The sequence below is a fragment of the Sinocyclocheilus anshuiensis genome, unplaced genomic scaffold (genome assembly GCF_001515605.1).
Source record: "Sinocyclocheilus anshuiensis isolate Anshui unplaced genomic scaffold, SAMN03320099.WGS_v1.1 scaffold609, whole genome shotgun sequence".
NCBI classification, from domain to species: Eukaryota; Metazoa; Chordata; class Actinopteri; order Cypriniformes; family Cyprinidae; genus Sinocyclocheilus; species Sinocyclocheilus anshuiensis.
The window spans coordinates 186,342-199,074 of NW_015541011.1; the positions used below are offsets into that span (position 1 = coordinate 186,342).

The 12,733-nt window shown below is 35.7% G+C and overlaps 1 protein-coding gene across 1 annotated transcript in view; it reads right to left on the minus strand.

Moving 5' to 3' along the window:
- The window catches only part of LOC107690349 (pleckstrin homology domain-containing family A member 7-like), a 108,088-nt gene that overhangs the window by 12,069 nt on the left and 83,286 nt on the right, over positions 1 to 12,733 (minus strand). The window contains exons 11-23 of the mRNA XM_016488649.1: positions 11,175 to 11,706; positions 8,803 to 8,886; positions 8,439 to 8,546; positions 6,666 to 6,719; positions 4,438 to 4,506; positions 4,277 to 4,357; positions 4,034 to 4,183; positions 3,118 to 3,219; positions 1,638 to 1,746; positions 1,398 to 1,561; positions 1,082 to 1,267; positions 504 to 594; positions 288 to 373 (exon numbers count right to left, since the gene is read on the minus strand). Of these exons, the coding sequence (XP_016344135.1) occupies positions 288 to 373; positions 504 to 594; positions 1,082 to 1,267; positions 1,398 to 1,561; positions 1,638 to 1,746; positions 3,118 to 3,219; positions 4,034 to 4,183; positions 4,277 to 4,357; positions 4,438 to 4,506; positions 6,666 to 6,719; positions 8,439 to 8,546; positions 8,803 to 8,886; positions 11,175 to 11,706 (1,816 nt within the window). The remainder of the gene's footprint in view (positions 1 to 287; positions 374 to 503; positions 595 to 1,081; positions 1,268 to 1,397; positions 1,562 to 1,637; positions 1,747 to 3,117; positions 3,220 to 4,033; positions 4,184 to 4,276; positions 4,358 to 4,437; positions 4,507 to 6,665; positions 6,720 to 8,438; positions 8,547 to 8,802; positions 8,887 to 11,174; positions 11,707 to 12,733) is intronic.

Sequence of the window (12,733 nt, forward strand, 5' to 3'; positions counted from 1 at the left end):
ATCCATCCATCCATCCATCCATCCATCCATCTATCCATCCATCCATAATGAATTAATATAATATGAAATAAATGCTTAATAAAATAATACAAATACAAATTGCTTATGTTTTTAATGAATGAATATAATATAAAATCATAAATATTACAGAAAATGACAATTCGTATATATATATATATTCTACATTATTAAATTACATTTTGTATTAAATATAATAAATTATAAATATATTCAAAATGAATAAATAATTAAATGAAGTATCAGTTCTACAGTAATCAGGTGCTCACTGTTGTCGATAACGCTGAATCTCCTCTCCTTAGTGAATAGGAAGTCACACCGTACTGGTTTACTCTGGAAGAGCAGCCTGACAGGCCTAAGTGATCACAAAAATGGTTCATTTTTTCAGGTATACTGGTATTACAACTTGTTAAATGGCATTTTACCCCTATAAGCATCATATGTTTTAAAGATAACCTGAATGATCAAAAGCAGTAATATTTCACCTCTTCTTTGAAGAGTCAAGTAGCCTGGGTCCACTTGATCTGTTCCTGATCCAGGAAGCTCTGGTTCACTCAGGTAGGACCGCAGTTCCACCTAAAGCCCAAACATTTGATTTCATCCTTATTGCAAAGCAATCACAATGCATATTACTGTCACATGGATGGTGATAAAGTATAAGTTAATTATTTAAAAACGTTTTCCAAAGAAAATCCATTATTCAAAAACTACATTTTATTCTTTTTTGTACATGTGAAGTTTAGTAAGACGAATTACTTGAATTAAGCGTTTTTTTTATTATTACTTATATACTATTATATTTATTTATTCATTCATATTTTGAATTACTTTATATTTTCAATTTTCATTTTCATTTTAGTTTAGGTTTTAGTAATTCAGTTATGTGCTTCTGTCATTTTTTTTTCCCAGTTTTTTAGTAATTTTATTTCAGTTCGTTTCTATTTGTAAGTTTTTCATCTATATATACTTATAAAATTTAATTTTAATAGTTTTAGTTAACAATAACAACACTGATGACAATAAGCTTTACAATAACAATGACCTTCACGAGTGAGTTTATTACCCTGCAGTCTCCATTCACATAGCTGCTTTCTCTGTCACGTTTCCTCTCATCAGATTGTCGTTTGAGGCCACGGACAGAAGTGTGTCTGATGACCGTTGTTTCTTTAGGTAAGGGCGGGACAACAGGGGGTGTGTCTTCATCATAGAGGAGGGGCAAAGGTGGTCTGGGTGGAGCATCATCCTCTCCCTAAAAACCAAAATTACACACTTCAGTAAACCATTAAGTATTTAATTAGTTGTCTTTAGCAAGGCTCTTTTGTCTAAAGTAACTTACAATACAATCATTTTAGGAATAGCACCAGTCAAGTAACATATACCCATTTTGGCATAGAATAAGGATGCTGAAAAACCTCATTGTCCAAGGGCAGTGATAACGGACTGGAGGTAAGACTGCGTCGGGGTGACCACACCTCGACTGCGGACGGGGTCATGCACCGAGAAGGCACTGTCGACTCTATCACTGAAGGCACAAGTTTTCTCTCTGGACACAAAAGCAAGAGTTACAAGAGAAGCTCTGAAGTAGGTTTATTAACCCTATCTAACTAGTCCATTCTTACCTGGGTTCTTCACTGAGTCTATGGTGATTTTGAAGGTTTCTTTGGATGAGCTGAGTCCAGTCATCACGTCCTCTATCCTCCAGAGCTCCCTCCTCAACTGATTTTTCTCCTGAGAACAAAAACACACCTTTTCAAAAGTCTTCAAATCGTATTTTTATTCTAGCCAGGATTATTATTACTAAAACTAAAACCATAAAAAACATTTTCATTACTTGAAATAAAATAAAGGCCTGTTCACACCAAAGATGATAACTATAACGATAAAGATATATATATATATTTTTTTTTTTGCTTTTCCCAATGCTTTATTTTAACATAACAAAACAATAAAACAGACAGAACAATGCCCACTGATCAATTCCACAAGTGCATACCAACATAAACCAAGCTTTAAAAAAAGAAAAATAAATAATCAAGGTTAATGTTGACCTGCCAAGGTTTTGCAAAAAGGTAAATGAAATCCTAGGACCTATAAACTTAGATAAAGATATAGTTTTAAAAATCTATTTAAATGTAAAAGAATAGTGGAGTTCACACCACAACTATAACACTAGTGGCACTTTAAAAAAAAAAAAAAAAGCATTGACAGCCCATTGGAATCCACTATGACATAACTGCAGCGCACGTTTATGATAAACAATGTTAGCGTGCGTTGGTGTGGATGTTGATAACGTTATCGTTCTTGGTGTGAACAGGCCATACACATTAAATGAAATAAAATATAAAAAATATTTATTTTATTTCAGCTAGTTGCCAAGGCAAAATTTCTCATTTTTATGTACTTTAAGCTTAAGTACTAAAATAAACTGAGCAAAATAAACTAAAACTAACCAAAACCTAAAAAAAATATTAAAAAAATAGTGCTGGGCAACGATTAATCGCATCCAAAATAAAAGTTCTTGTTTACATAATATATGTGTGTGTACTGTGTATATTTATCTTGTATATATAAATACACACACATACAGTATATATATTTATATTCATATAATTTATATTATACATAAATATATTTAATATTTAAACAATATATTTTTCTTAAATATATACATGCATGTTGTGTATTTATATATACATAATAAATATACACAGTACACACTATTTAAACAAAAACTTTTATGCTGGATGCGATTAATCGCAATTAATCATTGCCCAGCACTAAAAAACGAAACAAAACAAAAAAACAAAGAAACAAAACAAATAAAACACACAAAACAAAACAAAACAAAACAAAAAACTTCAAAACTACAGAAGAGAAGAAATAAAATAAAATAAATTTTGAAATAAAAGCTAATTTAAAATATGAACAAAACATATAATAGTATTTCAATGATACTAAAAATAACACGGATTCTAGCTAAAGGTGACTGCAAATCAAAATGAATACAAATAATAATAAAGCAGCTGATCAAAAAGATGAGAGAAAAACATGATAGCAAACTATAAAAAAGTATTAAGAAATGGAGAGAAAAAAAAAGACCTGAGGTGAAGTGCAGAGATTCATCTGAGTCTGCAGGATGTCCTTCAGCTGTTCCACTGACTGCTCCAACCTGCTGTAGTCCTCCCACGCTCTCTCCATCTCCTGAACAATACAAATATATGAACAAAACCTACTTATTATACATTACATTAAATATTATATCATATTACCTGTGACCCTACATATGACAAGTGGTTTGGAGATGGAGTGGTTATATTATTATAATGTTAAATTACAGAACAAAACTACACACTGAAATTGGTTGTTCGAAAAACACATTATTTTTCACATATTTTACATTATTGCAACACCTCTCTCCCCAGTCTGGCATGAACGGCTCGAATAGTTCCTGTATCAAATGAAGGCCCGCCTTCTGAAATACGAAATGTGCTGTGATTGGTTAGCTGGGCCAGTGTGCGTTGTGATTGGCAGCACTCGGCCCCTTACCATAGCCCCCTGCGAGCTTCAGTGTAAATATTGCGTCAAAATCAGATCAATTTGAGCGCGATTTAAACCCGGATGATTGTAACCACTCTAAGTTCGTCTGCCTTGGGAAAGCTAGCGTGCCTCCGACATAGTGATAACACTCGTTGTCTTCTCTAGTGCAGCTCAACCAGGTCTCGTCTCATTCGTCGATATTTGTGATATCACAAATCCCGGAAAATATGAGTTGTAGTACAAACGAGTCGTTCGTTGTAGTTTTTGAAAAGTGATTTCTGTTAAATAAAATATATTTTTTTGAAGTGGACTTTGAGCTTTGTAACTTTGCAGATCTTTTTTATGCTCAAACAGCAACATTACAGACTAACTAAAGTTGAAAAAGTGAAAAAGCATAATAGGACCCCTTTAATTTCAGATCAATATGGATTAATGGAGACACGAAGCACTGTAGGTCTACATCACGTAATATACTCACCGTTGACACTCTAGAAATGTCAGCTCGAATATGCACCAGGTCCTCTTGAAGGAGTCGCTGCTGGTAGGCGATCTTCTCAGCGTGAGCTGGCTGATCCTTGTACTGCTCCATCTGCTGGTGGGACACATCCAGAACAGACTCAAGCTTGTCCTAGAAAGAAAGAACAAAGATATTAACACTGACATACCCATAATAAATGGATCAAAGCAACAGCCGTGCTTTTCTTCGGAAAATGTGCCTCACCTTATCATCCTTAAGTCCACTGAGTCTGAACTCAAGCTCTTGCAGTATTTTGTCTTGTTCACACAATCGACTCAGTGTCACCTGCAGTAGGAAACAGAGCATTATGGACCAGTTCAGACTAGGAAATTGGGTTAGGGCACTGGTTTGTCCTCTATACTCACATCTACATCACTTTCTGCCACCTTCACTGGCTTTGCCGGCCGTCCTTTCAGACTCTCTGTCGCACTCACCTAATAAACAATTCACAGATAAAGCCTCCTTGTCTTAGAGCTCCAGAGACAGAAACACATCTATTTATTCAACACAAGCAAAGCAAGACCAACACTATACAATGGACACTGTATTGAAAGTCACAGTGAGAAGCTTTGAGACAGTATTCTTCATTTCTAATGCACATATGTAGGAGCTGAAGCTTTCTGGAAGCACAATGGCAAGATGGTGTCTCACGATCTTCATGCCAACAGAATACAGCTGTGGGACATAAATGCAATGTCTAAAATAAAGGCTCCACAGAAAACGCTGCATGGTCAACTCATAAAAGAAACCCAAGCTCTGGACAACGATGAACTGGACGGTGTGGGGGAGGAACTAACTAAAAAAGCAAAGCTACAACTTAGCTAAGCTGGTTTCAAAACAGTGCTACCTGTACTTTTTATTTTCGCATTATTTCACACACAGCCTTGCAGCCAAGCAAGAGGAGTCAAACTTGAATGTTTCTTTCTTTCAAATAGTGCTGGGAAGGCCTATTTAAATCATGTGGAAGATTCATTTAAATGAACTGGATCAAAAACAAATTTACAGATGCATATTTAAATCAGCATTTTAGGTCTTCTTTTTGTAGTGATATGCAGTTATTTTAAGTGATATGTAGTAATTAGTATAATATATTTTTAGCAATAAAAAGTTTCTGCCACTGTTTTTGTAGATTTAGTTACGCTGCTTTACAAAAGTCAGTACAATTCTTTTTTATGTTTTTGAAATTTATTTGATCAAAATGTAGTAAAAACAGTAATATTGTGAAATACCATTACAATTGATCATTTATTTAAAAATTGACATTTACAATTTAAAACAGAATTTTATATTTAAAGCAGAATTTTCACCAGCCATTACTCTATTTCACATAATGTTTCAGAAATCATTCTAATATGCTGATTTCTTATTATTATCAATGCTGAAAACAGTTGTGCTCCTTAATATCTTTGATAGATTTTATTTTTATTATTCTCAGGATTGTTTGTTGAATAGAAAGTTCAAAAGAACAGCACTAATTTAAAATAGAAATCATTTGCAACATTATAAATGTTTTTACTGTCACCTTTGATCAATTCAATGCATCTTTACTGAATAAAAGTATTTTTTTAAATCTTACTGACCCCAAACTTTTCAGTGGTAGTGTATAGAAATTACAGTGTTTAGTTTTATTATTTTAAATTAAGTTGGATGCTGTTAGCCTAGTTTATATTATTTATTAATATTATATTACTAATTGATTTTGTGCCAGATAACTCTAGCTCTTTTTAAATAAATCATATCTTATAATTATATAATTGAAAACTGCCCCCTTCAATGTAGTTAGCTACTTGTTATTAGCATCTTGTAGTGAAGCTAGTAAGTTTTCTAAATAATTGTTTCAAGAGGAATTAAGAATTTAAGTATTTTCCCCAACACTGAGGAATACTCTACCGCTACAACATTTAGATCACCTGGAAAAATACGCACAAGACCGATTACTAGATATCATATTGATGGATCTTATGAGATAAATAGCTTGATAAAGAAAGAAACAGAATGCATTGGAGAATCAGCTGGCTAAATGTGGGTCATTCCCTGCACATGCACTGAGCTTGCCTGTCCCATCCAGACCTGCCGTCTCATTGACCCAATCACACATACCCACAACACATCACTCACAAAAGGCAGGGAGGATAGGCGTGCAGGTGCCAGGCTTGTGCCAACACAAAGCTATGTGCAACGTGTAAAGCAATGGGAACGCGGACACTCTGGATGCTGACAGTGCTTACGTTCCAGAGTGGTCTCAAACCCCCTGCAGTGCAGGTTTGTAACACACTGTGAACCATGAGGATCAATGGCTCTAAACTTTTCATCTGTGGCAAATGGAGATAGACAGTTACAGTCAAAGGAGGACCAGCCTTATATGCCCTTCGACTGGATCATTACTATTACCATTACCATTCTAAGACTATGTAATTCCTGATTATGCCACAAAGTTAGCATACTAAATATAAACAATTTCTGAAAAAAAAAAGAAGCAAATTCTTGATTCCTCGCCTCAAGTGAGGTTTCTGTGCTGTGTTAGTGTGTTAATACAGAAGGTTTAAGAAGAAAGTAAGACAGGAATAGAGAGACAGAAATGGAGAGGTCCCACCTTCAGATCTAAATATTCCAGGTCCTTCTTCAAGTGCATGTATGTGTCATCAGCCTGTAAGTAGCAGGGAAAATATTTCAATTGACACTCTTCTACTCTTTAATTAACACTAATCAGTTGTTTCATTTATCCACCACACATTTTAGGCTAACACTGCACTAGCATTAAAGCAATAGCTGGCTATGCTTTGGGACATACTACACATCTCACACTCATTTCTGTTGAACACTGTTGGCATTTACATGCAAGTGACAGCTTATAAACACTACCGCTCAAAAGACTGGGGTTGGTAAGATTTTTCTAATGTTTTTAAAAGATGTCTCTTATGCCCATCAAGGCTTCATTTATTTGATCAAAAATATGTTAAAAACAGTAATATTGTGAAACATTGTTTGAATTTAAAATAACTTTTTCTATTTTAATATATTTGAAAATGTAAATTATTTCTGTGATGGTAAAGCTGAATTTTCAGCATCATTACTCCAGTCTTCAGTGTCACATGATCCTTCAGAAATCATTTTAATATGCTGATTCTGTGATTGAGTGATTATTTTTTAGAAAGCTATAACATTATAAATGTCTTTACACTAACTTTTGATCAATATATTTCTTCATATGTCGCCCTGACCCTATACCTTTTGAACAGTAGTGTAAATTTACTTGAGAAGCAATGTCTTGTAAGCTAGTAAGAGAATACACTTTATATTTCATAGAACATATTTTTAAAATAAGTTTACTTTTTACCCCTTTGGCAGCAAATAGTGTTTGTTTTAAGCATAAACCTAAAAATAGGTTTTAACCTTTAACCTAAGCATAATGCAAAAAAAAGTCTTAATTAATATAATATGTAATTTTGCTTCTCAAGTAAATTTATGTTTGTTTAGGGATGTTTTTTTTGTTTTTTTTACAGGAAAACAAAACAAAAGTATAGATTAAGAAAATTATTTTTCTGAGTGTGTTACATTGACATTAGGTTAGAAACAAAAGAATATTTGGTAATATTTCACAATAAGGTTTAATTTGTTAACATTAGTCAACCACATTAGATAACATGAACTAACAATTAACAATACTTCTATAGCATTTATTAATGTTAATCTCAACATTTACTAATGATCATCACATGTTGTATCTGTTAATGCACTGTGAACTAACATGACCATTTTTATGAACTAACATTTCCAAAGGTTAATAAATGCTGTAAAAATGTATTGCTCATTGTTAGTTCATGTTAGTTAATGCATTAAAAAATGAGATCTTATTGTAAAGTGTTACTGAATATTTGTTTAACTTTACCACAGTCCTTGATGCCAAAGCATTTAGTACAAAGCAAAGTAATTACGCTTAGAGCAATATACTTCTGCACACATATTATTACTACCAATAACAAAGCATGTTTATTATGATGTTACTGCAGAAATTATCTACGCATATCCTGCAACCAGATCAAACCAGAACTTCAGATAAGGTTTCCACAGACTCCAACGTACACCTACTACTTCATGCATGCAAACAATTTTGATCTTTGCATTTCTGATGTTTGGAGCAACAGCAAAGCATACTCATGTAGCATGCATAATGACCAGTTACATATAATTCATGCCGACGGTGGGACATCTAGATACAGCCCCCAAGCATGACATGCCATGCTACAGTACAAAGAAGCATCGTGTAACAAAGCCAAGGGAGCTACAGAGAGCCAGGCGGGGTAAATAACAGCAGCAGAGGCACGCTAGTAATGAGAGGTGCTAGCTGGGCAGGACGAGCCCTGACCTTCACCCGAGACAACTGCTGGAGGTGGGCCAGCGCATTGTTGCGCACACCTGCCATCATGGCCTGGTGTCTCCGTAACTGGATGAGGAGAAGGGTGAGCTCCTGTGGCTGGACCATAGGTTGTGAGGGTACAATCAGGGCAGAGAGAGAGTTATGTGATCAGATTATTTACACAAGTGCCCATTAGAGCCATGAAAAGAAGAGGACTGTCTCCACCAGCAGAGGTTTTTTGGGTCATTTTATGCCACTTTGCTGATACCTTACAGATTGCTTTAACAGCAGCACAAAAGAGACAAAGTAAACCTTACCTTAAAATCCAAAACTATTTGTAATCGCTAAATATTTTTTCCAGAAAGAAACTTACTGTTTTTCCATGCAGGCTGGGTGCACTGACTGTATGTGTGATATAGCCGGATGGAGGCATTGAGCGTCTCTCTATTGTGGCCGACTGCAGAATGATAAAATAAAAAGAAAAGAAAAGAGATGAATGCATTTAAATATACTTGATCAAAAAACAGACATAAGCAATATGTGACCCTGGAGAACCACAAAACCAGTCATAAGGGTCAATTTTTCAAAATTGAGATGTATACAGCATCTGAACGCTGAATAAATAAGCTTTCCATTGATGTATGGCGACTTAAGACTGGTTTTGTGGTCCAGGGTCACATATGTCTTTCAGTATGTGCTCGTCAACATGTAACACTATAATAATACTATCTGCATTTATTGTCTGCATTTATTTATTAAAAAAATACAGTAAAAATAGTAATATATTATTAGAATTTAAAATAACTGTTTTCTATTTTAATATATTTTAAAATGTAATTTATTCCTGTGGTGGCAAAGCTGAATTTTCAGCAGCCATTACTCCAGTCTGATGCTTCAGAAATCATTCCATTATGCTGATTTGGTGCTCAAAAAACTTTTTTATTATTAGATGATAAAAAATTACTTCTGGGGAAACCATGATACATTTTTTCATGATTCTTTGATGAATAGAAAGCTCAAAATAACATAATTTATTTGAAATAGAAACCTTTTGTAACATTATAAATGTCTTTACTGTCACGTTTGATCAACTTAATCCATCCTTGCTGAATGAAAGTATAAATATGTTTAAACAAAAAAATCTTCCTGAACCCAGACTTGTAAACGTTAGTGTACATAAAAGTAAAAATGACAGTACACACCAAAATATACTTTTAATAATTTAAAACCTTTGAAATATAACATATTTGGATTTATTAATCATCATGGATTCAGTCAAGTTTTAAGTCATCATTTGGATTAGACATGTCTGCCTGCTAACTTGAGATGGTTAAAAGGTTTTTAAAGGACACACACAGGAACTTTAAAGGGGTCATATGATGCTTTTTTAAAGATCATTATTTTGTGTATTTGGTGTAACAGAATATGTTGACATGCCTTAATGTTCAAAAAACACATTATTTTTCAAATACTGTACATTATTGTAGGTCCTCTATGCCCCGCCTCTCTTGTGATTGGCCGAACACCGCAAGCACTTGTCGGAAAGGTAACGCCCCTTACCATAATCGCAAGTTTCATCTATCAAAATAAATGTAAAGACAGGGCCCGAAAGGGGAACAGAGTCGCGTGACAGACACAGTGATGAAGCTGGTATGTGTTTGCAGTACACAAGCCACGGTTAAGACAGCTGACTCCACTGTGATGTGAGTGGTAGATATGTGGGGGCGTGTTAGAACGAGCCGTTTTAGGGGGGCGTGGCAGAGTCTTAACTTTGATAAAGAATATCTCTTTGGTTTTGAGACTTTAGTCTTTGCAACTTCAGGGATCTTATCTATGCACAATCAGCTTGTAACACTCCAAAGAGAAAGGAAAACTTGAAATCGCATCATATGACCCCTTTAAGTGAAGAAAATTAAGTATATAAAAATCATCCCACTCAAGCACTTTGAGTCTGGCACTCGTTCCATTACAGAGACACCACTGATAATTCATGCTGAATTACAACTCTGTTGTAGACAGATGGACTAATGCTGCCAGTTTGAAAACATTGAAGGCTGGTGTTATTTGATCAAGAGTTTCTGAGCAGTATTAACATCCATCATGATGTCTCTAAATGCATGCTTCTTTCAGACTCGACCACTTCTCTTTTTAAAGGAGAGTTTTAAATCTTACTGCCAGACATTTTGCTCCTTGAAAATGCTTAGAAGCTTAGGCCAGGTTCATATAATGCATAATGACATTAAAAACATTTTTTTATGTTTTTTTTTAACATTAAATACTAATTTTAATCAACAGGATGCATTAAATATTAAATATTTTTTCCACACAAAATTAATCAACACAACTATTTTAAGCATTGATATAAATAAGAAATGTTTCTTAAGCACCAAATCGGCTTATTAGAATGATTTCTGAAGGCTCATGTGACACTGAGTGGCTGCTGAAAATTCAGCTTTGCCATCACATGAATAAATTATATTTTAATATGTATTAAAATAAAAAAATATATATATTTAAATTGTAATAATTAGCAATTACTGATCTTACTGTATGTTTGAAAATCAAATACAGCCTTGGTGAGCATTAGAGACTTTTAAAAAATATATATAAAAATCTTACTGACCCCAAACTTTTGAATGGTAACCTCAAAATCTTTCATAATCCCACAGACTTTCTTGTAAATACTACTACTGTGGATTGTGATGTTATGGATAAGCAGGGTGGTTGTTCATGTCACCTACTGACCTTATAGGAGCGTAGACGGTGAGGAGAGTTTGACGGTGGCACCTCCACGGTGGGCTTGTCCTCCAGGGGTTTGACTGTAACGCGTTCTGCAGGAGTGTGGGCTCTGCGTGGAGACAGCAGTCTGGGCCCAGGAGGCCCGGGTGGAGGGATGTCTGCCAGGGTTGGAGGCACAGAAATAGAGCGAGCAATGTCAGAGTTGACTCTGGTGGAGGATACGGCTGTGGAGTAGTCTGGGGCCGGAGTGTACACGGGGGCGGTGGGGCTGCCGTGGCGATATTGCTGTCGCTGTTGCCATTCGAAGAGCTGCCACACAGTGTTGTCATGCGTCGCGGGTCGCTGGGTGTGGCTGTGGGTCATCTGGAAGTGATTAAGCCGGTCATGGGAATATTTGTATTCACTGGGCAACTGATGGGGAGCAGTTGTTGGGCTTTGCCGTGTGGTCTTTGGTAAAGACTGGTACTTGTCTATTGTGCCGTACTTCGGATGAATGGGAGGGGTCCGACGTGGGACTGTGCCATCAGTAGAAACAAACCTGTGATAACCAAATTATTTATGATTTTTTAACATATATAATTGTATTATTTGGTCAAAATATGTGGACATTCAGGGTCACTAAAGTCTATTCCAAAATTAAAATTAAAAGAATAAAAATTAAAACATAAATTAAAGGTCACATATTTTACACCTTTCTGGAGTTTTATTTTAAGTCTTGATGTCCTTAAGAATATATATTTGTGGTATAAGTACCAAAAACCATCTCAATATATTTTTACAGCTCCACTCTCAGGAGCTCTGCAAAGAACAGGTCGATTTTTGCCTAATTAATATTCATGAGCCTCTCTTCTGATTGGCCTGTTGTTTTCTGAGTGACGCACGGCCAGGCCAACCACAGGTAACTAGGGTCATGTATGCTGTAGCCTGCTGTGGCTTGGTGATACTCACAAGTAAGGTCAATAGAAACACCGGTAATGATGGTCACTGCTAAGGGAACTGTTGTCCGGCCTTACATGTTTGAGCCGAACTCAGACCCCGAATCGGCGACGACAGGAGACAACCAACCACCTCCTCAAACGCGCTTACAACAGGATGTTTCAGAATGGCAATTCATGTTTTATTTTTTCAAACACCGAATGCAGTAAATACAAACCTGACCAGCCGAGCGTTTGCGATCATGTGAACTTGAAGACACCTGTACAAATGCGGACTGGTGACATCAATGGAAATTATTCCAGATTGGTGATGTAGTATTTGGTTTCTGTATTCTGTACTGTATTTTCCTGCGCTCAGCTGTTACTATTATTACACTTGTAATACAAAACATTGTATTATGCTTGTTATAGAGTGTGTGACATCACGTGCACTACCGCCGGTGGCGCGGTTGTCACGGTGACCGTCACAACCCTACTGTACAATGATGTAGTTTCCTGACATCCAGACTGAACAGCGTTTTCTCGACATGTCTCCGTGTTGTTGTTGCTCAGCAATGGCATGGACGCGATGTTGTCTGGGGGTTTGGCAAAAGGAGAGTGGGACTGTGGGCAGTGCTCGGGGTGGTGACT